We start from the raw sequence: 26,340 nt of genomic DNA, 5'->3' as shown, positions 1-26,340 counted from the left end.
CCCTAATCCTCACCCCTTTAGATCTGGATCCAACTCCAACTCTATTATTATTTTTTATTTTTTTCAGTTCAGTTCATCTTTAAGTTCTTTTGCCTTTGTAGGGCTGTTGCTCTCCACCGACAGCGCTGATCAAAAGCATGATAGGAAACCACTGTCGACACAGCTTAATGCTCATTGGTTTAAACAACCGTGATGTATTGTTGTATTTTAAAATGTTTGATTTTAAAACTCTGATATCATGTTTTATGTGTATACATATGTTATGAGTGAATAAACTCTCTGACAGTGCGATATTATATGATGTCATTTTTATTAAAACAATATATAAAAAACACATGTCTGTATTAAAGAAAAAAAAAGATTGATAAACACATATTTGGAATATAATTAAATAACTAAGTACTTTGGGTATCTTGTTCATTATATTTATTTTCATATAAAAGCAACAGAACCTAAATTACATCCAGTTTATTAGCAACACTGTGCACGAGCCTGAATCCCGACTTCAGTCTTTGATCTCACACGTGTCAGACCCACTGCGAGAAATGAGATCTGTCTGGCTTGCCTGCGCTTTTTTTCACTCCTCCTCTCAATTCAGCCGCCTACTCTCGACTACATTTCAGGCAAGACATCTGACCTGAACGCAGCACCCAACCTAATCAAACACACCTGAACAAGCTAATCAAGGTCTTCAAGATTAGGCTTCTAGAAAGCTACAGGTGAGTTTCATCAGTGTTGGAGCTACCCAGACTTCCTTGGATCTATAAATCTTTAGACAGCAATTTATCTTAAGGGATTCAGCAGCACATCTCTTTTTAGTGTAGTTTTGAGTGCTTCACTGTCCCCCCTGGCTGACTAATTCGGTGCATCTTCTTCTAGAAGAGTTGATTGTGAGATCGCAGGTCGAGAGGATGACAGCTCGAGTGTACTGCTCATTGAGTGTTGTTTTATTGTGTCTGTTTGCATGTTTGAGCACAAACCACGCTGGAGTCATAGGTAAGAAGATCTTTTAGCTTCTTTACACTGCCTGAAGAAATGCATAAATAAGTGCCTTACAAAATATGATGTGGAGTAGCATACCATTAGTTGTAAAAGGAAACTTAAGAACAACATATTAACTGGTTATCTTCTATCTGCATTGTGCTTCTATAACACACCTCACCAGTAGTGGGGTAGGTTGTAAACATTACAATAACACCCCTGTAGTGTCTGGTAAAGTTGACGGTCATGCTATGGAGGATGTACTTGTGATCAAGACTGCTCTGGAGGACAATGTTAACTAAATGTGAAGCTATAAAGTAGAAAGACTGAACTAGTATTTGCTTGTGAATCCTGTTCTGATCTTTGACCACTTTTTTTTTTCATAACACTGAATGCTGAAAGTCACATTTATTTTGTTCTTTGTCTGTATCTCTGTGGCCGAACCAGCAAAGCCTCCAGTGAAGTCTGTGGCCGAACCAGCAAAGCCTGCAGTATGTGCTGAAAACTCTCACAAAACTCACCCTGTTGCCCAATGTTCTGGCCCTAAAGGGAGTCAACCAGAGCCTGTCGTGATGCCCGCAGCTGAACCAGCAAAGCCTCCAGTGAAGCCTGCGGCCGAACCAGCAAAGCCTGCAGTATGTGCTGAAAACTGTCAAACTCACCCTGATGCCCAATGTTCTGGCCCTAAAGGGAGTCAACCCGAGCCTGTGGTGATGCCCGCAGCTGAACCAGCAAAGCCTCCAGTGAAGCCTGCGGCCGAACCAGCAAAGCATGCAGTATGTGCTGAAAACTGTCAAACTCACCCTGATGCCCAATGTTCTGGCCCTAAAGGGAGTCAACCAGAGCCTGTAGTGATGCCCGCAGCTGAGCCAGCAAAGCCTCCAGTGAAGCCTGTGGCCGAACCAGCAAAGCCTGCAGTATGTGCTGAAAACTCTCACAAGACTCACCCTGATGCCCAATGTTCTGGCCCTAAAGGGAGTCAACCAGAGCCTGTCGTGATGCCCGCAGCTGAACTAGCAAAGCCTCCAGTGAAGCCTGTGGCCGAACCAGCGAAGCCTGCAGTATGTGCTGAAAACTGTCACAAAACTCACCCTGATGCCCAATGTTCTGGCCCTAAAGGGAGTCAACCAGAGCCTGTAGTGATGCCCGCAGCTGAGCCAGCAAAGCCTCCAGTGAAGCCTGTGGCTGAACCAGCAAAGCCTGCAGTATGCACTGAAAACTGTCAAACTCACCCTGATGCCCAATGTTCTGGCCCTAAAGGGAGTCAACCAGAGCCTGTCGTGATGCCCGCAGCTGAGCCAGCAAAGCCTCCAGTGAAGCCTGTGGCCGAACCAGCAAAGCCTGCAGTATGTGCTGAAAACTCTCACAAGACTCACCCTGATGCCCAATGTTCTGGCCCTAAAGGGAGTCAACCAGAGCCTGTAGTGATGCCCGCAGCTGAACCAGCAAAGCCTCCAGTGAAGCCTGTGGCTGAACCAGCAAAGCCTGCAGTATGTGCTGAAAACTGTCAAACTCACCCTAATGTCCAATATCCTGGTTCTAAGGGGGGGGTCCTCCTGGCCATGAAGTAAGCCATGCATGCAGTTAACAGTGTTTTTTATGATTGTTTTCCCTGTTTAAAAAAATAAAAAATGGAAATCAATTCATTTGCCTGAAGTTTCATTAATTTAGCACGTTTAAAGGAGAACTCTGGCGCAAAATGAACCTTTGGTCTAATAAAACTTTGGTACCTAGTTAACCGTTCTCTAAGATCTGTTTTCATTCTCAAATGTAAAGAGTTTAATCTCTAAACTGTTTACCTTATAATGCTAGTATGACAGACTGATCTCATGAAGTAGCGTCTGTATGACACGCCAATTCGTTTTTCCTTTTTTGGCGTGCGATAAACACGCATAATTTCTTTTCAGCGTGTTTATGAACGCTGTTGACTTAACGTTATTACTGTATATATAAATATGACTTACCTCAACCCCGTCCCTAAACCTACCCGTCACTAGGGTTAATGGCATTTATGACTGTTCCCTTACCATCCTAGGAAAGAAAAACATAGCTCCCCAGATGTAGATGTACATTTTGCTTTGTTTTGCTCGGACATTTGACGGAGTGTACAGACACGCGGAATGACGCTGACGTTAATGGCGTAGACATACACGCGGATAGCTCAAAATGCGTCGAGATAACACGCCACTTGACTCGAAATTGGCGTGTATGTTTACGCAAAAGTCATGATGTCATGTTGCGTATGAGGGCATTTAATAAGTAAAAAGAAATCGCTAGTTAATACCACTAACAAGGCTTAAAATAACCCTACATTAAAACAGTCGCATGATTAGGGTCCCTACATGCAAAATGAAGCATTGAGAACTTTGTAGGTGTACAGACCGTTTAATAAGAACTTATGAAGTCCACTTCGTTTATACACAGCAGGACCTTTGGAAAACAGTCTCGATAAGTCGAACCACGAACGATGTGCCAAGTGAGCTGAACTGTAAAAAGTTCAGTAAACTTCTGAACTATATGAACAGCGTTCGTGGTTCGACTTGTCGACTATTTTCTCCTGCCTGTATACACGAAGTGGATTGTCTTTATAAAGTATCATCTTATTACGTTACGTTACTGTGTTAGTGTGGGGCGATTTTGGTATAAACTAGCGATTTCTTTTTACTTATTATATGCCCCCATATATTAGCGTTATACGTGCACGTGCTCCTTAAAAGCAATCTTATAGATAATTCTATCGAACCAGCAACTATTTTAAAAACGGAACAATTGACTCAAATTTCCTGACTGATTTCAGCATTTTCGCCATTTTTTTTAAAAAGATGTGCCAATGCTTTAATTCCAAATTAAAGGGATTCAGTCATGAGTACAATGTTATCATTCGCACAGTCTGTGGGTGTGATCTCAAGGAAGCTTATATATAAGCATCTGTCCTGCGCACAAGAAATATATCTGTTTTTCCTTTCAGAGCGAAGTGTACACATTTTTTACTTTTCCATTCGGGCTCAGCCTAACTCTGCATGGGTTCAACATGTGCATAGAGGCAGCATTTTCAATGCTGAGACACAATGGGCTCAGAATATCTGCTCATCTGGATGATTATCGTACATGCGCTCACTCACGGGAGTGTGCAGAATGGGACACAGAGATGCTCTCTTCTCGTTTCACGAATCTGGGGTCCAGAATCATCTACGCCAAAAGCCAGCTGATTCCATCTCATGAGAGAACCCGGCATACTTTGCTCTTGGAAAGAATGATAATGGCGTTTTATCAGTGCCTAGCCCAGTTTCGCAGGGGAACCTTGGTATTGTTCAGGACCTGAATCTTTGAGATGGTCCTCACTGCAGAACATGGAATGCAGGGAGAGGAGTTGGATCCAAATTCAACCTGATTCCTAACCCCACCCCTAATCCTCACCCCTTTAGATCTGGATCCAACTCCAACTCTATTATTATTTTTTATTTTTTTCAGTTCAGTTCATCTTTAAGTTCTTTTGCCTTTGTAGGGCTGTTGCTCTCCACCGACAGCGCTGATCAAAAGCATGATAGGAAACCACTGTCGACACAGCTTAATGCTCATTGGTTTAAACAACCGTGATGTATTGTTGTATTTTAAAATGTTTGATTTTAAAACTCTGATATCATGTTTTATGTGTATACATATGTTATGAGTGAATAAACTCTCTGACAGTGCGATATTATATGATGTCATTTTTATTAAAACAATATATAAAAAACACATGTCTGTATTAAAGAAAAAAAAAGATTGATAAACACATATTTGGAATATAATTAAATAACTAAGTACTTTGGGTATCTTGTTCATTATATTTATTTTCATATAAAAGCAACAGAACCTAAATTACATCCAGTTTATTAGCAACACTGTGCACGAGCCTGAATCCCGACTTCAGTCTTTGATCTCACACGTGTCAGACCCACTGCGAGAAATGAGATCTGTCTGGCTTGCCTGCGCTTTTTTTCACTCCTCCTCTCAATTCAGCCGCCTACTCTCGACTACATTTCAGGCAAGACATCTGACCTGAACGCAGCACCCAACCTAATCAAACACACCTGAACAAGCTAATCAAGGTCTTCAAGATTAGGCTTCTAGAAAGCTACAGGTGAGTTTCATCAGTGTTGGAGCTACCCAGACTTCCTTGGATCTATAAATCTTTAGACAGCAATTTATCTTAAGGGATTCAGCAGCACATCTCTTTTTAGTGTAGTTTTGAGTGCTTCACTGTCCCCCCTGGCTGACTAATTCGGTGCATCTTCTTCTAGAAGAGTTGATTGTGAGATCGCAGGTCGAGAGGATGACAGCTCGAGTGTACTGCTCATTGAGTGTTGTTTTATTGTGTCTGTTTGCATGTTTGAGCACAAACCACGCTGGAGTCATAGGTAAGAAGATCTTTTAGCTTCTTTACACTGCCTGAAGAAATGCATAAATAAGTGCCTTACAAAATATGATGTGGAGTAGCATACCATTAGTTGTAAAAGGAAACTTAAGAACAACATATTAACTGGTTATCTTCTATCTGCATTGTGCTTCTATAACACACCTCACCAGTAGTGGGGTAGGTTGTAAACATTACAATAACACCCCTGTAGTGTCTGGTAAAGTTGACGGTCATGCTATGGAGGATGTACTTGTGATCAAGACTGCTCTGGAGGACAATGTTAACTAAATGTGAAGCTATAAAGTAGAAAGACTGAACTAGTATTTGCTTGTGAATCCTGTTCTGATCTTTGACCACTTTTTTTTTTCATAACACTGAATGCTGAAAGTCACATTTATTTTGTTCTTTGTCTGTATCTCTGTGGCCGAACCAGCAAAGCCTCCAGTGAAGTCTGTGGCCGAACCAGCAAAGCCTGCAGTATGTGCTGAAAACTCTCACAAAACTCACCCTGTTGCCCAATGTTCTGGCCCTAAAGGGAGTCAACCAGAGCCTGTCGTGATGCCCGCAGCTGAACCAGCAAAGCCTCCAGTGAAGCCTGCGGCCGAACCAGCAAAGCCTGCAGTATGTGCTGAAAACTGTCAAACTCACCCTGATGCCCAATGTTCTGGCCCTAAAGGGAGTCAACCCGAGCCTGTGGTGATGCCCGCAGCTGAACCAGCAAAGCCTCCAGTGAAGCCTGCGGCCGAACCAGCAAAGCATGCAGTATGTGCTGAAAACTGTCAAACTCACCCTGATGCCCAATGTTCTGGCCCTAAAGGGAGTCAACCAGAGCCTGTAGTGATGCCCGCAGCTGAGCCAGCAAAGCCTCCAGTGAAGCCTGTGGCCGAACCAGCAAAGCCTGCAGTATGTGCTGAAAACTGTCACAAAACTCACCCTGATGCCCAATGTTCTGGCCCTAAAGGGAGTCAACCAGAGCCTGTCGTGATGCCCGCAGCTGAACTAGCAAAGCCTCCAGTGAAGCCTGTGGCCGAACCAGCGAAGCCTGCAGTATGTGCTGAAAACTGTCACAAAACTCACCCTGATGCCCAATGTTCTGGCCCTAAAGGGAGTCAACCAGAGCCTGTAGTGATGCCCGCAGCTGAGCCAGCAAAGCCTCCAGTGAAGCCTGTGGCTGAACCAGCAAAGCCTGCAGTATGCACTGAAAACTGTCAAACTCACCCTGATGCCCAATGTTCTGGCCCTAAAGGGAGTCAACCAGAGCCTGTAGTGATGCCCGCAGCTGAGCCAGCAAAGCCTCCAGTGAAGCCTGTGGCCGAACCAGCAAAGCCTGCAGTATGTGCTGAAAACTCTCACAAGACTCACCCTAATGCCCAATGTTCTGGCCCTAAAGGGAGTCAACCAGAGCCTGTAGTGATGCCCGCAGCTGAACCAGCAAAGCCTCCAGTGAAGCCTGTGGCTAAACCAGCAAAGCCTGCAGTATGTGCTGAAAACTGTCAAACTCACCCTAATGTCCAATATCCTGGTTCTAAGGGGGGGGTCCTCCTGGCCATGAAGTAAGCCATGCATGCAGTTAACAGTGTTTTTTATGATTGTTTTCCCTGTTTAAAAAAATAAAAAATGGAAATCAATTCATTTGCCTGAAGTTTCATTAATTTAGCACGTTTAAAGGAGAACTCTGGCGCAAAATGAACCTTTGGTCTAATAAAACTTTGGTACCTAGTTAACCGTTCTCTAAGATCTGTTTTCATTCTCAAATGTAAAGAGTTTAATCTCTAAACTGTTTACCTTATAATGCTAGTATGACAGACTGATCTCATGAAGTAGCGTCTGTATGACACGCCAATTCGTTTTTCCTTTTTTGGCGTGCGATAAACACGCATAATTTCTTTTCAGCGTGTTTATGAACGCTGTTGACTTAACGTTATTACTGTATATATAAATATGACTTACCTCAACCCCGTCCCTAAACCTACCCGTCACTAGGGTTAATGGCATTTATGACTGTTCCCTTACCATCCTAGGAAAGAAAAACATAGCTCCCCAGATGTAGATGTACATTTTGCTTTGTTTTGCTCGGACATTTGACGGAGTGTACAGACACGCGGAATGACGCTGACGTTAATGGCGTAGACATACACGCGGATAGCTCAAAATGCGTCGAGATAACACGCCACTTGACTCTAAATTGGCGTGTATGTTTACGCAAAAGTCATGATGTCATGTTGCGTATGAGGGCATTTAATAAGTAAAAAGAAATCGCTAGTTAATACCACTAACAAGGCTTAAAATAACCCTACATTAAAACAGTCGCATGATAAGGGTCCCTACATGCAAAATGAAGCATTGAGAACTTTGTAGGTGTACAGACCGTTTAATAAGAACTTATGAAGTCCACTTCGTTTATACACAGCAGGACCTTTGGAAAACAGTCTCGATAAGTCGAACCACGAACGATGTGCCAAGTGAGCTGAACTGTAAAAAGTTCAGTAAACTTCTGAACTATATGAACAGCGTTCGTGGTTCGACTTGTCGACTATTTTCTCCTGCCTGTATACACGAAGTGGATTGTCTTTATAAAGTATCATCTTATTACGTTACGTTACTGTGTTAGTGTGGGGCGATTTTGGTATAAACTAGCGATTTCTTTTTACTTATTATATGCCCCCATATATTAGCGTTATACGTGCACGTCATCCTTAAAAGCAATCTTATAGATAATTCTATCGAACCAGCAACTATTTTAAAAACGGAACAATTGACTCAAATTTCCTGACTGATTTCAGCATTTTCGCCATTTTTTAAAAAAAGATGTGCCAATGCTTTAATTCCAAATTAAAGGGATTCAGTCATGAGTACAATGTTATCATTCGCACAGTATATCTGTTTTTCCTTTCAGAGCGAAGTGTACACATTTTTTACTTTTCCATTCGGGCTCAGCCTAACTCTGCATGGGTTCAACATGTGCATAGAGGCAGCATTTTCAATGCTGAGACACAATGGGCTCAGAATATCTGCTCATCTGGATGATTATCGTACATGCGCTCACTCACGGGAGTGTGCAGAATGGGACACAGAGATGCTCTCTTCTCGTTTCACGAATCTGGGGTCCAGAATCATCTACGCCAAAAGCCAGCTGATTCCATCTCATGAGAGAACCCGGCATACTTTGCTCTTGGAAAGAATGATAATGGCGTTTTATCAGTGCCTAGCCCAGTTTCGCAGGGGAACCTTGGTATTGTTCAGGACCTGAATCTTTGAGATGGTCCTCACTGCAGAACATGGAATGCAGGGAGAGGAGTTGGATCCAAATTCAACCTGATTCCTAACCCCACCCCTAATCCTCACCCCTTTAGATCTGGATCCAACTCCAACTCTATTATTATTTTTTATTTTTTTCAGTTCAGTTCATCTTTAAGTTCTTTTGCCTTTGTAGGGCTGTTGCTCTCCACCGACAGCGCTGATCAAAAGCATGATAGGAAACCACTGTCGACACAGCTTAATGCTCATTGGTTTAAACAACCGTGATGTATTGTTGTATTTTAAAATGTTTGATTTTAAAACTCTGATATCATGTTTTATGTGTATACATATGTTATGAGTGAATAAACTCTCTGACAGTGCGATATTATATGATGTCATTTTTATTAAAACAATATATAAAAAACACATGTCTGTATTAAAGAAAAAAAAAAGATTGATAAACACATATTTGGAATATAATTAAATAACTAAGTACTTTGGGTATCTTGTTCATTATATTTATTTTCATATAAAAGCAACAGAACCTAAATTACATCCAGTTTATTAGCAACACTGTGCACGAGCCTGAATCCCGACTTCAGTCTTTGATCTCACACGTGTCAGACCCACTGCGAGAAATGAGATCTGTCTGGCTTGCCTGCGCTTTTTTTCACTCCTCCTCTCAATTCAGCCGCCTACTCTCGACTACATTTCAGGCAAGACATCTGACCTGAACGCAGCACCCAACCTAATCAAACACACCTGAACAAGCTAATCAAGGTCTTCAAGATTAGGCTTCTAGAAAGCTACAGGTGAGTTTCATCAGTGTTGGAGCTACCCAGACTTCCTTGGATCTATAAATCTTTAGACAGCAATTTATCTTAAGGGATTCAGCAGCACATCTCTTTTTAGTGTAGTTTTGAGTGCTTCACTGTCCCCCCTGGCTGACTAATTCGGTGCATCTTCTTCTAGAAGAGTTGATTGTGAGATCGCAGGTCGAGAGGATGACAGCTCGAGTGTACTGCTCATTGAGTGTTGTTTTATTGTGTCTGTTTGCATGTTTGAGCACAAACCACGCTGGAGTCATAGGTAAGAAGATCTTTTAGCTTCTTTACACTGCCTGAAGAAATGCATAAATAAGTGCCTTACAAAATATGATGTGGAGTAGCATACCATTAGTTGTAAAAGGAAACTTAAGAACAACATATTAACTGGTTATCTTCTATCTGCATTGTGCTTCTATAACACACCTCACCAGTAGTGGGGTAGGTTGTAAACATTACAATAACACCCCTGTAGTGTCTGGTAAAGTTGACGGTCATGCTATGGAGGATGTACTTGTGATCAAGACTGCTCTGGAGGACAATGTTAACTAAATGTGAAGCTATAAAGTAGAAAGACTGAACTAGTATTTGCTTGTGAATCCTGTTCTGATCTTTGACCACTTTTTTTTTTCATAACACTGAATGCTGAAAGTCACATTTATTTTCTTCTTTGTCTGTATCTCTGTGGCCGAACCAGCAAAGCCTCCAGTGAAGTCTGTGGCCGAACCAGCAAAGCCTGCAGTATGTGCTGAAAACTCTCACAAAACTCACCCTGTTGCCCAATGTTCTGGCCCTAAAGGGAGTCAACCAGAGCCTGTCGTGATGCCCGCAGCTGAACCAGCAAAGCCTCCAGTGAAGCCTGCGGCCGAACCAGCAAAGCCTGCAGTATGTGCTGAAAACTGTCAAACTCACCCTGATGCCCAATGTTCTGGCCCTAAAGGGAGTCAACCCGAGCCTGTGGTGATGCCCGCAGCTGAACCAGCAAAGCCTCCAGTGAAGCCTGCGGCCGAACCAGCAAAGCATGCAGTATGTGCTAAAAACTGTCAAACTCACCCTGATGCCCAATGTTCTGGCCCTAAAGGGAGTCAACCAGAGCCTGTAGTGATGCCCGCAGCTGAGCCAGCAAAGCCTCCAGTGAAGCCTGTGGCCGAACCAGCAAAGCCTGCAGTATGTGCTGAAAACTCTCACAAGACTCACCCTGATGCCCAATGTTCTGGCCCTAAAGGGAGTCAACCAGAGCCTGTCGTGATGCCCGCAGCTGAACTAGCAAAGCCTCCAGTGAAGCCTGTGGCCGAACCAGCAAAGCCTGCAGTATGTGCTGAAAACTGTCAAACTCACCCTGATGCCCAATGTTCTGGCCCTAAAGGGAGTCAACCAGAGCCTGTAGTGATGCCCGCAGCTGAGCCAGCAAAGCCTCCAGTGAAGCCTGTGGCTGAACCAGCAAAGCCTGCAGTATGCACTGAAAACTGTCAAACTCACCCTGATGCCCAATGTTCTGGCCCTAAAGGGAGTCAACCAGAGCCTGTCGTGATGCCCGCAGCTGAGCCAGCAAAGCCTCCAGTGAAGCCTGTGGCCGAACCAGCAAAGCCTGCAGTATGTGCTGAAAACTCTCACAAGACTCACCCTGATGCCCAATGTTCTGGCCCTAAAGGGAGTCAACCAGAGCCTGTAGTGATGCCCGCAGCTGAACCAGCAAAGCCTCCAGTGAAGCCTGTGGCTGAACCAGCAAAGCCTGCAGTATGTGCTGAAAACTGTCAAACTCACCCTAATGTCCAATATCCTGGTTCTAAGGGGGGGGTCCTCCTGGCCATGAAGTAAGCCATGCATGCAGTTAACAGTGTTTTTTATGATTGTTTTCCCTGTTTAAAAAAATAAAAAATGGAAATCAATTCATTTGCCTGAAGTTTCATTAATTTAGCACGTTTAAAGGAGAACTCTGGCGCAAAATGAACCTTTGGTCTAATAAAACTTTGGTACCTAGTTAACCGTTCTCTAAGATCTGTTTTCATTCTCAAATGTAAAGAGTTTAATCTCTAAACTGTTTACCTTATAATGCTAGTATGACAGACTGATCTCATGAAGTAGCGTCTGTATGACACGCCAATTCGTTTTTCCTTTTTTGGCGTGCGATAAACACGCATAATTTCTTTTCAGCGTGTTTATGAACGCTGTTGACTTAACGTTATTACTGTATATATAAATATGACTTACCTCAACCCCGTCCCTAAACCTACCCGTCACTAGGGTTAATGGCATTTATGACTGTTCCCTTACCATCCTAGGAAAGAAAAACATAGCTCCCCAGATGTAGATGTACATTTTGCTTTGTTTTGCTCGGACATTTGACGGAGTGTACAGACACGCGGAATGACGCTGACGTTAATGGCGTAGACATACACGCGGATAGCTCAAAATGCGTCGAGATAACACGCCACTTGACTCGAAATTGGCGTGTATGTTTACGCAAAAGTCATGATGTCATGTTGCGTATGAGGGCATTTAATAAGTAAAAAGAAATCGCTAGTTAATACCACTAACAAGGCTTAAAATAACCCTACATTAAAACAGTCGCATGATAAGGGTCCCTACATGCAAAATGAAGCATTGAGAACTTTGTAGGTGTACAGACCGTTTAATAAGAACTTATGAAGTCCACTTCGTTTATACACAGCAGGACCTTTGGAAAACAGTCTCGATAAGTCGAACCACGAACGATGTGCCAAGTGAGCTGAACTGTAAAAAGTTCAGTAAACTTCTGAACTATATGAACAGCGTTCGTGGTTCGACTTGTCGACTATTTTCTCCTGCCTGTATACACGAAGTGGATTGTCTTTATAAAGTATCATCTTATTACGTTACGTTACTGTGTTAGTGTGGGGCGATTTTGGTATAAACTAGCGATTTCTTTTTACTTATTATATGCCCCCATATATTAGCGTTATACGTGCACGTGCTCCTTAAAAGCAATCTTATAGATAATTCTATCGAACCAGCAACTATTTTAAAAACGGAACAATTGACTCAAATTTCCTGACTGATTTCAGCATTTTCGCCATTTTTTAAAAAAAGATGTGCCAATGCTTTAATTCCAAATTAAAGGGATTCAGTCATGAGTACAATGTTATCATTCGCACAGTCTGTGGGTGTGATCTCAAGGAAGCTTATATATAAGCATCTGTCCTGCGCACAAGAAATATATCTGTTTTTCCTTTCAGAGCGAAGTGTACACATTTTTTACTTTTCCATTCGGGCTCAGCCTAACTCTGCATGGGTTCAACATGTGCATAGAGGCAGCATTTTCAATGCTGAGACACAATGGGCTCAGAATATCTGCTCATCTGGATGATTATCGTACATGCGCTCACTCACGGGAGTGTGCAGAATGGGACACAGAGATGCTCTCTTCTCGTTTCACGAATCTGGGGTCCAGAATCATCTACGCCAAAAGCCAGCTGATTCCATCTCATGAGAGAACCCGGCATACTTTGCTCTTGGAAAGAATGATAATGGCGTTTTATCAGTGCCTAGCCCAGTTTCGCAGGGGAACCTTGGTATTGTTCAGGACCTGAATCTTTGAGATGGTCCTCACTGCAGAACATGGAATGCAGGGAGAGGAGTTGGATCCAAATTCAACCTGATTCCTAACCCCACCCCTAATCCTCACCCCTTTAGATCTGGATCCAACTCCAACTCTATTATTATTTTTTATTTTTTTCAGTTCAGTTCATCTTTAAGTTCTTTTGCCTTTGTAGGGCTGTTGCTCTCCACCGACAGCGCTGATCAAAAGCATGATAGGAAACCACTGTCGACACAGCTTAATGCTCATTGGTTTAAACAACCGTGATGTATTGTTGTATTTTAAAATGTTTGATTTTAAAACTCTGATATCATGTTTTATGTGTATACATATGTTATGAGTGAATAAACTCTCTGACAGTGCGATATTATATGATGTCATTTTTATTAAAACAATATATAAAAAACACATGTCTGTATTAAAGAAAAAAAAAGATTGATAAACACATATTTGGAATATAATTAAATAACTAAGTACTTTGGGTATCTTGTTCATTATATTTATTTTCATATAAAAGCAACAGAACCTAAATTACATCCAGTTTATTAGCAACACTGTGCACGTGCCTGAATCCCGACTTCAGTCTTTGATCTCACACGTGTCAGACCCACTGCGAGAAATGAGATCTGTCTGGCTTGCCTGCGCTTTTTTTCACTCCTCCTCTCAATTCAGCCGCCTACTCTCGACTACATTTCAGGCAAGACATCTGACCTGAACGCAGCACCCAACCTAATCAAACACACCTGAACAAGCTAATCAAGGTCTTCAAGATTAGGCTTCTAGAAAGCTACAGGTGAGTTTCATCAGTGTTGGAGCTACCCAGACTTCCTTGGATCTATAAATCTTTAGACAGCAATTTATCTTAAGGGATTCAGCAGCACATCTCTTTTTAGTGTAGTTTTGAGTGCTTCACTGTCCCCCCTGGCTGACTAATTCGGTGCATCTTCTTCTAGAAGAGTTGATTGTGAGATCGCAGGTCGAGAGGATGACAGCTCGAGTGTACTGCTCATTGAGTGTTGTTTTATTGTGTCTGTTTGCATGTTTGAGCACAAACCACGCTGGAGTCATAGGTAAGAAGATCTTTTAGCTTCTTTACACTGCCTGAAGAAATGCATAAATAAGTGCCTTACAAAATATGATGTGGAGTAGCATACCATTAGTTGTAAAAGGAAACTTAAGAACAACATATTAACTGGTTATCTTCTATCTGCATTGTGCTTCTATAACACACCTCACCAGTAGTGGGGTAGGTTGTAAACATTACAATAACACCCCTGTAGTGTCTGGTAAAGTTGACGGTCATGCTATGGAGGATGTACTTGTGATCAAGACTGCTCTGGAGGACAATGTTAACTAAATGTGAAGCTATAAAGTAGAAAGACTGAACTAGTATTTGCTTGTGAATCCTGTTCTGATCTTTGACCACTTTTTTTTTCATAACACTGAATGCTGAAAGTCACATTTATTTTGTTCTTTGTCTGTATCTCTGTGGCCGAACCAGCAAAGCCTCCAGTGAAGTCTGTGGCCGAACCAGCAAAGCCTGCAGTATGTGCTGAAAACTCTCACAAAACTCACCCTGTTGCCCAATGTTCTGGCCCTAAAGGGAGTCAACCAGAGCCTGTCGTGATGCCCGCAGCTGAACCAGCAAAGCCTCCAGTGAAGCCTGCGGCCGAACCAGCAAAGCCTGCAGTATGTGCTGAAAACTGTCAAACTCACCCTGATGCCCAATGTTCTGGCCCTAAAGGGAGTCAACCCGAGCCTGTGGTGATGCCCGCAGCTGAACCAGCAAAGCCTCCAGTGAAGCCTGCGGCCGAACCAGCAAAGCATGCAGTATGTGCTGAAAACTGTCAAACTCACCCTGATGCCCAATGTTCTAGCCCTAAAGGGAGTCAACCAGAGCCTGTAGTGATGCCCGCAGCTGAGCCAGCAAAGCCTCCAGTGAAGCCTGTGGCCGAACCAGCAAAGCCTGCAGTATGTGCTGAAAACTCTCACAAGACTCACCCTGATGCCCAATGTTCTGGCCCTAAAGGGAGTCAACCAGAGCCTGTCGTGATGCCCGCAGCTGAACTAGCAAAGCCTCCAGTGAAGCCTGTGGCCGAACCAGCAAAGCCTGCAGTATGTGCTGAAAACTGTCAAACTCACCCTGATGCCCAATGTTCTGGCCCTAAAGGGAGTCAACCAGAGCCTGTAGTGATGCCCGCAGCTGAGCCAGCAAAGCCTCCAGTGAAGCCTGCGGCCGAACCAGCAAAGCATGCAGTATGTGCTGAAAACTGTCAAACTCACCCTGATGCCCAATGTTCTGGCCCTAAAGGGAGTCAACCAGAGCCTGTAGTGATGCCCGCAGCTGAGCCAGCAAAGCCTCCAGTGAAGCCTGTGGCCGAACCAGCAAAGCCTGCAGTATGTGCTGAAAACTCTCACAAGACTCACCCTGATGCCCAATGTTCTGGCCCTAAAGGGAGTCAACCAGAGCCTGTAGTGATGCCCGCAGCTGAACCAGCAAAGCCTCCAGTGAAGCCTGTGGCTGAACCAGCAAAGCCTGCAGTATGTGCTGAAAACTGTCAAACTCACCCTAATGTCCAATATCCTGGTTCTAAGGGGGGGGGTCCTCCTGGCCATGAAGTAAGCCATGCATGCAGTTAACAGTGTTTTTTATGATTGTTTTCCCTGTTTAAAAAAATAAAAAATGGAAATCAATTCATTTGCCTGAAGTTTCATTAATTTAGCACGTTTAAAGGAGAACTCTGGCGCAAAATGAACCTTTGGTCTAATAAAACTTTGGTACCTAGTTAACCGTTCTCTAAGATCTGTTTTCATTCTCAAATGTAAAGAGTTTAATCTCTAAACTGTTTACCTTATAATGTTAGTATGACAGACTGATCTCATGAAGTAGCGTCTGTATGACACGCCAATTCGTTTTTCCTTTTTTGGCGTGCGATAAACACGCATAATTTCTTTTCAGCGTGTTTATGAACGCTGTTGACTTAACGTTATTACTGTATATATAAATATGACTTACCTCAACCCCGTCCCTAAACCTACCCGTCACTAGGGTTAATGGCATTTATGACTGTTCCCTTACCATCCTAGGAAAGAAAAACATAGCTCCCCAGATGTAGATGTACATTTTGCTTTGTTTTGCTCGGACATTTGACGGAGTGTACAGACACGCGGAATGACGCTGACGTTAATGGCGTAGACATACACGCGGATAGCTCAAAATGCGTCGAGATAACACGCCACTTGACTCGAAATTGGCGTGTATGTTTACGCAAAAGTCATGATGTCATGTTGCGTATGAGGGCATTTAATAAGTAAAAAGAAATCGCTAGTTAATACCACTAACAAGGCTTAAAATAACCCTACATTAAAACAGTCGCATGATAAGGGTCCCTACATGCAAAATGAAGCATTGAGAACTTTGTAGGTGTACAGACCGTTTAATAAGAACTTATGAAGTCCACTTCGTTTATACACAGCAGGACCTTTGGAAAACAGTCTCGATAAGTCGAACCACGAACGATGTGCCAAGTGAGCTGAACTGTAAAAAGTTCAGTAAACTTCTGAACTATATGAACAGCGTTCGTGGTTCGACTTGTCGACTATTTTCTCCTGCCTGTATACACGAAGTGGATTGTCTTTATAAAGTATCATCTTATTACGTTACGTTACTGTGTTAGTGTGGGGCGATTTTGGTATAAACTAGCGATTTCTTTTTACTTATTATATGCCCCCATATATTAGCGTTATACGTGCACGTGCTCCTTAAAAGCAATCTTATAGATAATTCTATCGAACCAGCAACTATTTTAAAAACGGAACAATTGACTCAAATTTCCTGACTGATTTCAGCATTTTCGCCATTTTTTAAAAAAAGATGTGCCAATGCTTTAATTCCAAATTAAAGGGATTCAGTCATGAGTACAATGTTATCATTCGCACAGTCTGTGGGTGTGATCTCAAGGAAGCTTATATATAAGCATCTGTCCTGCGCACAAGAAATATATCTGTTTTTCCTTTCAGAGCGAAGTGTACACATTTTTTACTTTTCCATTCGGGCTCAGCCTAACTCTGCATGGGTTCAACATGTGCATAGAGGCAGCATTTTCAATGCTGAGACACAATGGGCTCAGAATATCTGCTCATCTGGATGATTATCGTACATGCGCTCACTCACGGGAGTGTGCAGAATGGGACACAGAGATGCTCTCTTCTCGTTTCACGAATCTGGGGTCCAGAATCATCTACGCCAAAAGCCAGCTGATTCCATCTCATGAGAGAACCCGGCATACTTTGCTCTTGGAAAGAATGATAATGGCGTTTTATCAGTGCCTAGCCCAGTTTCGCAGGGGAACCTTGGTATTGTTCAGGACCTGAATCTTTGAGATGGTCCTCACTGCAGAACATGGAATGCAGGGAGAGGAGTTGGATCCAAATTCAACCTGATTCCTAACCCCACCCCTAATCCTCACCCCTTTAGATCTGGATCCAACTCCAACTCTATTATTATTTTTTATTTTTTTCAGTTCAGTTCATCTTTAAGTTCTTTTGCCTTTGTAGGGCTGTTGCTCTCCACCGACAGCGCTGATCAAAAGCATGATAGGAAACCACTGTCGACACAGCTTAATGCTCATTGGTTTAAACAACCGTGATGTATTGTTGTATTTTAAAATGTTTGATTTTAAAACTCTGATATCATGTTTTATGTGTATACATATGTTATGAGTGAATAAACTCTCTGACAGTGCGATATTATATGATGTCATTTTTATTAAAACAATATATAAAAAACACATGTCTGTATTAAAGAAAAAAAAAGATTGATAAACACATATTTGGAATATAATTAAATAACTAAGTACTTTGGGTATCTTGTTCATTATATTTATTTTCATATAAAAGCAACAGAACCTAAATTACATCCAGTTTATTAGCAACACTGTGCACGAGCCTGAATCCCGACTTCAGTCTTTGATCTCACACGTGTCAGACCCACTGCGAGAAATGAGATCTGTCTGGCTTGCCTGCGCTTTTTTTCACTCCTCCTCTCAATTCAGCCGCCTACTCTCGACTACATTTCAGGCAAGACATCTGACCTGAACGCAGCACCCAACCTAATCAAACACACCTGAACAAGCTAATCAAGGTCTTCAAGATTAGGCTTCTAGAAAGCTACAGGTGAGTTTCATCAGTGTTGGAGCTACCCAGACTTCCTTGGATCTATAAATCTTTAGACAGCAATTTATCTTAACCCTTTAAGACCGACGGGAGCGTCGGCGCTCCGGTTTGCGTGTGTCTGTTTAACAGCCTATAGAAACTGAAACCAAGTAGCTAGCTCAATCATTCTTTTTGCATACAAAACCAGAGATGTAAAATTGTCAGACCAAGCCTCCAACATGCGCATGTTGCGTTGTTTTCACCCTCTAATGAGTCTGTACAAAATGCGCAAAATGCGTTTCTCAAAAAAATCACAAAAATGCATTGCACGTCTTTGCACACATGATCTGTAGATCTGCGATTGATAGTAACGCCTTCCGATGGCGCATTGAGGTATCACGTTCGGTGCACATGGCAGATCAAGCCTCAACATGCTCATGTTGCGCGGTTTCCACCCTCTAATGAGTCTGTAATAATGCGCGTTTCCAAAAAAACACACAAAAATGCATTGCACGTCTTTGCACACATGTGCTATAGATCCGCAATTGGTAGTTGCGTCTTCCGATGACGGATCCATGGACTGATCACGACATCACTTCCTGTGCACTTTGACCCCAGCTTGTGTCGCATGTAGTGACGTCAGAAGCAGCGTCTTTTGGCCATGCGTTTGACTGAATATATAATAGGTTTGACTCGCACTTGACTCCCATCTGCTATATGTTCCTTCTTATCATTATTGTCTTTTTACCATTGCTTCATTCTATCATTTCTTTCTCGTTTATACACTCGCAAATACAAGCACATTTACACACACACGCACCCCCCCCCCCCCCCACACACACACACACACGTGTGCGCATGCGCGCAACGTTATGTCAAAATGAAAGTACACGGACGCACCGAATTCCTTCTGCTCATCGCCTTTATTTATTTATTTTATATTTATTTTATTATTAATTGTTCTGACAGGGTCTATTTAATTTATATTCTAACCAATTCAATGTTCAATCAATGTTCAAAAGCAAAATGTTATCTGTTTGACCACAAATGTAATTGAATATTTTACATATGGCATTTTACTCCCCCTTTTTAAATGAGTGTATCTTAAAAACTAATTGATGTAAACAGTTCAAATCAATTCTGTATAGTTTTAAACTGTTTTATGCACATTTTTCTCATTGACAAGTTTGAGGTTTACATTTATCATTTTTTTGTATTAAATAAAATATAGAGATTTTTTTTTCAAAAAAATTGTTTTTCTTTTTGTTTATTGCATTTTTGAGATATTTATCTAGGTACTATTGATTTATTACAAACATAGCCTTCAAGTAGAGAAAGTAAGGATTATTTTGATGTATGGCATGTGAAAATGCTCAAAAGAATGACAGCACAGCATGTAAAAATAGAAAGATATACTTTGGTGGAACTGTTCTATGGCAGGTCATAAAGGGTTAAGGGATTCAGCAGCACATCTCTTTTTAGTGTAGTTTTGAGTGCTTCACTGTCCCCCCTGGCTGACTAATTCGGTGCATCTTCTTCTAGAAGAGTTGATTGTGAGATCGCAGGTCGAGAGGATGACAGCTCGAGTGTACTGCTCATTGAGTGTTGTTTTATTGTGTCTGTTTGCATGTTTGAGCACAAACCACGCTGGAGTCATAGGTAAGAAGATCTTTTAGCTTCTTTACACTGCCTGAAGAAATGCATAAATAAGTGCCTTACAAAATATGATGTGGAGTAGCATACCATTAGTTGTAAAAGGAAACTTAAGAACAACATATTAACTGGTTATCTTCTATCTGCATTGTGCTTCTATAACACACCTCACCAGTAGTGGGGTAGGTTGTAAACATTACAATAACACCCCTGTAGTGTCTGGTAAAGTTGACGGTCATGCTATGGAGGATGTACTTGTGATCAAGACTGCTCTGGAGGACAATGTTAACTAAATGTGAAGCTATAAAGTAGAAAGACTGAACTAGTATTTGCTTGTGAATCCTGTTCTGATCTTTGACCACTTTTTTTTTTTCATAACACTGAATGCTGAAAGTCACATTTATTTTGTTCTTTGTCTGTATCTCTGTGGCCGAACCAGCAAAGCCTCCAGTGAAGTCTGTGGCCGAACCAGCAAAGCCTGCAGTATGTGCTGAAAACTATCACAAAACTCACCCTGTTGCCCAATGTTCTGGCCCTAAAGGGAGTCAACCAGAGCCTGTCGTGATGCCCGCAGCTGAACCAGCAAAGCCTCCAGTGAAGCCTGCGGCCGAACCAGCAAAGCCTGCAGTATGTGCTGAAAACTGTCAAACTCACCCTGATGCCCAATGTTCTGGCCCTAAAGGGAGTCAACCCGAGCCTGTGGTGATGCCCGCAGCTGAACCAGCAAAGCCTCCAGTGAAGCCTGCGGCCGAACCAGCAAAGCATGCAGTATGTGCTAAAAACTGTCAAACTCACCCTGATGCCCAATGTTCTGGCCCTAAAGGGAGTCAACCAGAGCCTGTAGTGATGCCCGCAGCTGAGCCAGCAAAGCCTCCAGTGAAGCCTGTGGCCGAACCAGCAAAGCCTGCAGTATGTGCTGAAAACTCTCACAAGACTCACCCTGATGCCCAATGTTCTGGCCCTAAAGGGAGTCAACCAGAGCCTGTCGTGATGCCCGCAGCTGAACTAGCAAAGCCTCCAGTGAAGCCTGTGGCCGAACCAGCAAAGCCTGCAGTATGTGCTGAAAACTGTCAAACTCACCCTGATGCCCAATGTTCTGGCCCTAAAGGGAGTCAACCAGAGCCTGTAGTGATGCCCGCAGCTGAGCCAGCAAAGCCTCCAGTGAAGCCTGTGGCTGAACCAGCAAAGCCTGCAGTATGCACTGAAAACTGTCAAACTCACCCTGATGCCCAATGTTCTGGCCCTAAAGGGAGTCAACCAGAGCCTGTCGTGATGCCCGCAGCTGAACCAGCAAAGCCTCCAGTGAAGCCTGTGGCTGAACCAGCAAAGCCTGCAGTATGTGCTGAAAACTGTCAAACTCACCCTAATGTCCAATATCCTGGTTCTAAGGGGGGGGTCCTCCTGGCCATGAAGTAAGCCATGCATGCAGTTAACAGTGTTTTTTATGATTGTTTTCCCTGTTTAAAAAAATAAAAAATGGAAATCAATTCATTTGCCTGAAGTTTCATTAATTTAGCACGTTTAAAGGAGAACTCTGGCGCAAAATGAACCTTTGGTCTAATAAAACTTTGGTACCTAGTTAACCGTTCTCTAAGATCTGTTTTCATTCTCAAATGTAAAGAGTTTAATCTCTAAACTGTTTACCTTATAATGCTAGTATGACAGACTGATCTCATGAAGTAGCGTCTGTATGACACGCCAATTCGTTTTTCCTTTTTTGGCGTGCGATAAACACGCATAATTTCTTTTCAGCGTGTTTATGAACGCTGTTGACTTAACGTTATTACTGTATATATAAATATGACTTACCTCAACCCCGTCCCTAAACCTACCCGTCACTAGGGTTAATGGCATTTATGACTGTTCCCTTACCATCCTAGGAAAGAAAAACATAGCTCCCCAGATGTAGATGTACATTTTGCTTTGTTTTGCTCGGACATTTGACGGAGTGTACAGACACGCGGAATGACGCTGACGTTAATGGCGTAGACATACACGCGGATAGCTCAAAATGCGTCGAGATAACACGCCACTTGACTCGAAATTGGCGTGTATGTTTACGCAAAAGTCATGATGTCATGTTGCGTATGAGGGCATTTAATAAGTAAAAAGAAATCGCTAGTTAATACCACTAACAAGGCTTAAAATAACCCTACATTAAAACAGTCGCATGATAAGGGTCCCTACATGCAAAATGAAGCATTGAGAACTTTGTAGGTGTACAGACCGTTTAATAAGAACTTATGAAGTCCACTTCGTTTATACACAGCAGGACCTTTGGAAAACAGTCTCGATAAGTCGAACCACGAACGATGTGCCAAGTGAGCTGAACTGTAAAAAGTTCAGTAAACTTCTGAACTATATGAACAGCGTTCGTGGTTCGACTTGTCGACTATTTTCTCCTGCCTGTATACACGAAGTGGATTGTCTTTATAAAGTATCATCTTATTACGTTACGTTACTGTGTTAGTGTGGGGCGATTTTGGTATAAACTAGCGATTTCTTTTTACTTATTATATGCCCCCATATATTAGCGTTATACGTGCACGTGCTCCTTAAAAGCAATCTTATAGATAATTCTATCGAACCAGCAACTATTTTAAAAACGGAACAATTGACTCAAATTTCCTGACTGATTTCAGCATTTTCGCCATTTTTAAAAAAAAGATGTGCCAATGCTTTAATTCCAAATTAAAGGGATTCAGTCATGAGTACAATGTTATCATTCGCACAGTCTGTGGGTGTGATCTCAAGGAAGCTTATATATAAGCATCTGTCCTGCGCACAAGAAATATATCTGTTTTTCCTTTCAGAGCGAAGTGTACACATTTTTTACTTTTCCATTCGGGCTCAGCCTAACTCTGCATGGGTTCAACATGTGCATAGAGGCAGCATTTTCAATGCTGAGACACAATGGGCTCAGAATATCTGCTCATCTGGATGATTATCGTACATGCGCTCACTCACGGGAGTGTGCAGAATGGGACACAGAGATGCTCTCTTCTCGTTTCACGAATCTGGGGTCCAGAATCATCTACGCCAAAAGCCAGCTGATTCCATCTCATGAGAGAACCCGGCATACTTTGCTCTTGGAAAGAATGATAATGGCGTTTTATCAGTGCCTAGCCCAGTTTCGCAGGGGAACCTTGGTATTGTTCAGGACCTGAATCTTTGAGATGGTCCTCACTGCAGAACATGGAATGCAGGGAGAGGAGTTGGATCCAAATTCAACCTGATTCCTAACCCCACCCCTACCCATCTCCAACCTTTAGATCTGGATCCAATTCTGCCCGCTGGATATCGTGGACTGCAATGAGGTGCTACTGGACTCTTTTGGGCATGATGGCTTTTTCACTGTCTCTGGTCCCGGTGGGCTTGCTAAAAATGAGGGACTTCTAGCGATGGGTAGCAGCGAGGCGTATGTGTCATCGTCTGCACCTTGTGCGCAGAGTGAGAATATCCACGGAGTGCATGACAGCTCTTCATTAGCGAAGAGTCTATTCCAGACTGTGGTTCTTCTCGGGGGCATTACTCTGAGGAAAAAGGAGTTACAATCGATGCATTCCTGACAGGCTGGGGGCCTGTTTTTCAGAGAAATAATAAAATATTGATCAAAATTAAGAGACAATTCATATTAAACGAAAATCTTTTTTTAAAAAAAGAGTCTTTCTACATAACAAAGCTCAATGAATTGGTTAAAATCATGTCTTGCCCCCTCAATGTCTCTAGACATATTGCACATCTCATGATGCATCATATCTTTCTCACGTTGCATGCTCACTTTCATAATCAACATTGATTTAATTAAAAAATAACATTAGTCTATAACATTTAAACATAAATATGATACTAAATATATTTACTTTAATGGCTACAATGCCTACTGTACAGACAAATTTCTTTTTTTTTTCGTAATGATGTCATATTTTTCAACCCAGCCCTCAGCCCCCCTCGCATGAAACAGCTTCCAGCGTGCCTGTCACTGGCATGGTACTGTAAGTGAAATGTTTCCCACTGACATAACATAATATACTTGGGGTGACACAGCCAACATTCAAGGATACTTATCTTCTTCTGAATTTATTATTAAGGAACACAAGTGCTGTATGATACTACTTTTAATTATGACTGTTGTTTCCGACGTGCAGTATATTCTGCTGAATAGCGGCGGAATCCGGTGCTGGGGTCATCCGACGTTCGCTCATTGATTTCAGAGCGCTGCTGTTTTGCTGCTGGTTCAATTAGATACTAAAACCAAACGATTTCCGTCAAGTTCATTCCACTTTGGCTGCGGACGAAACGAAACTGAAAATGTATGCAGGTTGATAAGAGGGATATTACCTCCCTGCAGAGCTAGTGTGTTTAGTGTGTGTGTGTGTGTATGCGTGAATGTTTACCAGGAGAGTGTGGTGTGAGTTTGGTAATTGTATTGTTTCTTTCTAATGTTTGTTTAGTTAATTTATGTTGTATTTGTTTCTATCGTGAACTGTGTATTTAATGATTTTCTGTATATTCTGTTCTTTTAGTTCATTAGGAATAGAGTGCCGAAGTTACAACGTCACTCTGTAGGCCGAAACGCGGAAGTGAGTTAGCATTTTAGCACTACGGTTCCCTCGCTCTAAAGCCTATGGGATTTTTGAATGGGTTTTTGCTAAATCGCCTGAAATACGGTTTGTGGTGAACAGAGCCTCTAAATATTTTCACGTTTTGATCTATGACACAGAAGACACAGTTATAACCTGCTTATGGTTTTTTAAACTTTATTGTGTCTGATTGTGTTTTTTAAAATCATAGGCTTCAAAATGTATAAATTCCGGATTAACTTGATAGACAAAACGTGTAAGGGTCACAACTCTTTGTTAAACACACATTATTTCTATGGGGAAAATGCATTGCTTTTCGGCTGAGGGAACCCATGCGCCGCTAGCTTCCGAGTTGTCCTACAAAGTGACGTCATCACTTCGGCACTCTATTCACCTTTGGCTAAGCCACGCCCTAGAATGTAGATTGATCAATCACCCCGCAGCTAAGAACGAGCTCCCACAGAGGTCGGACACTTTTTCACAGCGCTCTATTGACTTTCAACACAGGCGTCTCATATTTTTGGTCTCGGCAGGCTATTAACGTCATAATTTTATCAAAAATATGGTTAAACGTTGTGCCTCGGACAATTGTAACACAGATACGCATTTCCCAGAGAGGTTGGAGGGGGGTGTCCGTTTTTTCCCTTCCCAAAACCGAAGTAAAATCCTGACAAGTGTCGCCTTTGGATTAAACTGTGTGGATGTCCTCAGTCAGCTAAACCCCGCAAAGATCAACAAGCACATATTTTTTTACTTCTAACTTTACTGTTTGTTTGTTTGTTTGTTTGTTTATTTATTTATATAGCACTATTAATACACAACCCAAGTTGAACCAAAGTGCTTCACAAACAAATTCCCATGAAGGATAAAAATAAAGACATACTTCAACCAGTTAAAATATCACATATTAAATATCACATCTACTCATTGTAGGCTAAGGACATTAGATATGATTTACACAGATGCTTAAAAATCGGCAGTGATTTTTTTACTGTGAGTGTGAAGTTATACTAGTTAGACCGTTTTATAATGTTTTAGGTTATGATTTCGGTTCTCATACCGGTTGTTGACACTCTAGCACACACTGCTAATAAACACAAGGTTATACTTGTGTAGTCCGTTTGCTTTGTAATAACGATTATAGAAGTGAATAGAGACCTACCCAGCTTTGCATGAACAGTGTTGCTTCCTGAAATTGTTAGTCCCAGCCTCCGTCTCGATTTGTAGGAAATGCAGTGGTTCATTTTTTTTTTGACTGTGACCAGTAACGTTATGCTTTTGCCTCTATTTTGGATGCCATGTTGTTTCTTGCGTTTCACCTGTATGTCTTGAATATAGCCTTCGAACACATATTGCAGCCCCTTTTGCCTACTTCTATCGGACACTTTATTTGCTGCTTTATAAAGTTTGATAACATTTCAGCAGGAAGAGCTGTTACGGCATAAGCCACGCAGAGCGCAGATGAAGTTTGACGGATGTAGCAACAGTAACTAAGGGGGGCGGGGCTTAGCCAAAGGTGAATTGAGTGAGTGTCTAAAGTAAAGGGGTGGGGGCCGCGGGGCTTTTGCATTTCGTTTGCTATTTATTGAGTGTTGTGCTCAACAAATAGCAAATTTTTTTATGTGCTATTTTTTTTATGTTTGTTTAATTCAATGTTTGTTTGGTAGATAATAGCCATAACGTCAATATTATAATATCAAGCTGCAATGAATCTGCAAATTTAAAAAATCGATTTGCATTATAGCCTGAGGCAAGACACTTTCACCAGAAAAATAAATAACAAACACGACTATCAGCCTGCAGACATAGGATAGCTATCCTGGCCGATTATTTTGTCCGTCTAATCATGTATTATTTACTTGGAAGAATGTAGCCCCTACCGCACTCAGTAGCTAATCAGTATACTTTCACGTCTCGAGCTGGCACGTG

The 26,340-nt window shown here is 42.2% G+C and overlaps 5 protein-coding genes across 5 annotated transcripts; all 5 read left to right on the top strand.

Annotated features, from left to right (window-relative positions):
• Positions 1–741: 741 nt before the first annotated feature.
• Positions 742–2,623, top strand: LOC148970429 (uncharacterized). The gene is made up of 2 exons (XM_089125089.1): positions 742–996; positions 1,429–2,623. Exons 1-2 carry the CDS (start codon positions 912–914, stop codon positions 2,550–2,552), a joined length of 1,209 nt encoding a protein of 402 aa, XP_088981215.1. The 5' UTR covers positions 742–911; the 3' UTR covers positions 2,553–2,623.
• Positions 2,624–5,126: 2,503 nt separating this feature from the next.
• LOC148970428 (uncharacterized) lies at positions 5,127–7,008 on the top strand. The gene is made up of 2 exons (XM_089125143.1): positions 5,127–5,381; positions 5,814–7,008. Exons 1-2 carry the CDS (start codon positions 5,297–5,299, stop codon positions 6,935–6,937), a joined length of 1,209 nt encoding a protein of 402 aa, XP_088981269.1. The 5' UTR covers positions 5,127–5,296; the 3' UTR covers positions 6,938–7,008.
• Positions 7,009–9,481: 2,473 nt separating this feature from the next.
• LOC120468767 (uncharacterized) lies at positions 9,482–11,333 on the top strand. The gene is made up of 2 exons (XM_039657351.2): positions 9,482–9,709; positions 10,142–11,333. The coding sequence occupies exons 1-2, from the start codon at positions 9,625–9,627 to the stop codon at positions 11,260–11,262; spliced, it is 1,206 nt and encodes a 401-aa protein (XP_039513285.2). The 5' UTR covers positions 9,482–9,624; the 3' UTR covers positions 11,263–11,333.
• Positions 11,334–13,863: 2,530 nt separating this feature from the next.
• LOC120468634 (uncharacterized) lies at positions 13,864–15,715 on the top strand. Its single transcript, XM_039657171.2, has 2 exons — positions 13,864–14,091; positions 14,523–15,715. The coding sequence occupies exons 1-2, from the start codon at positions 14,007–14,009 to the stop codon at positions 15,659–15,661; spliced, it is 1,224 nt and encodes a 407-aa protein (XP_039513105.2). The 5' UTR covers positions 13,864–14,006; the 3' UTR covers positions 15,662–15,715.
• A 3,915-nt stretch (positions 15,716–19,630) lies between these two features.
• On the top strand, positions 19,631–21,315 carry LOC120468636 (uncharacterized). The gene is made up of 2 exons (XM_089125147.1): positions 19,631–19,834; positions 20,268–21,315. Exons 1-2 carry the CDS (start codon positions 19,750–19,752, stop codon positions 21,242–21,244), a joined length of 1,062 nt encoding a protein of 353 aa, XP_088981273.1. The 5' UTR covers positions 19,631–19,749; the 3' UTR covers positions 21,245–21,315.
• Positions 21,316–26,340: the final 5,025 nt, after the last annotated feature.

The sequence above is a fragment of the Pimephales promelas genome, chromosome 21 (genome assembly GCF_988280905.1).
Source record: "Pimephales promelas chromosome 21, fPimPro1.hap1.1, whole genome shotgun sequence".
In the NCBI taxonomy this organism is placed as follows: domain Eukaryota; kingdom Metazoa; phylum Chordata; class Actinopteri; order Cypriniformes; family Leuciscidae; genus Pimephales; species Pimephales promelas.
Note: the sequence above shows the minus strand (reverse complement) of the source record. Positions and strands in the feature narration are given on the sequence as shown.

Excerpts from the sequence above, each read along its gene's own strand:
- LOC148970429 (XM_089125089.1), top strand. The coding sequence starts at position 912 with ATGACAGCTCGAGTGTACTGCTCATTGAGTGTTGTTTTATTGTGTCTG. Across the intron at positions 997-1,428 it reads AAACCACGCTGGAGTCATAG|CAAAGCCTCCAGTGAAGTCT; the intron begins GTAAGAAGATCT and ends TGGCCGAACCAG.
- LOC148970428 (XM_089125143.1), top strand. The coding sequence starts at position 5,297 with ATGACAGCTCGAGTGTACTGCTCATTGAGTGTTGTTTTATTGTGTCTG. Across the intron at positions 5,382-5,813 it reads AAACCACGCTGGAGTCATAG|CAAAGCCTCCAGTGAAGTCT; the intron begins GTAAGAAGATCT and ends TGGCCGAACCAG.
- LOC120468767 (XM_039657351.2), top strand. The coding sequence starts at position 9,625 with ATGACAGCTCGAGTGTACTGCTCATTGAGTGTTGTTTTATTGTGTCTG. Across the intron at positions 9,710-10,141 it reads AAACCACGCTGGAGTCATAG|CAAAGCCTCCAGTGAAGTCT; the intron begins GTAAGAAGATCT and ends TGGCCGAACCAG.
- LOC120468634 (XM_039657171.2), top strand. The coding sequence starts at position 14,007 with ATGACAGCTCGAGTGTACTGCTCATTGAGTGTTGTTTTATTGTGTCTG. Across the intron at positions 14,092-14,522 it reads AAACCACGCTGGAGTCATAG|CAAAGCCTCCAGTGAAGTCT; the intron begins GTAAGAAGATCT and ends TGGCCGAACCAG.
- LOC120468636 (XM_089125147.1), top strand. The coding sequence starts at position 19,750 with ATGACAGCTCGAGTGTACTGCTCATTGAGTGTTGTTTTATTGTGTCTG. Across the intron at positions 19,835-20,267 it reads AAACCACGCTGGAGTCATAG|CAAAGCCTCCAGTGAAGTCT; the intron begins GTAAGAAGATCT and ends TGGCCGAACCAG.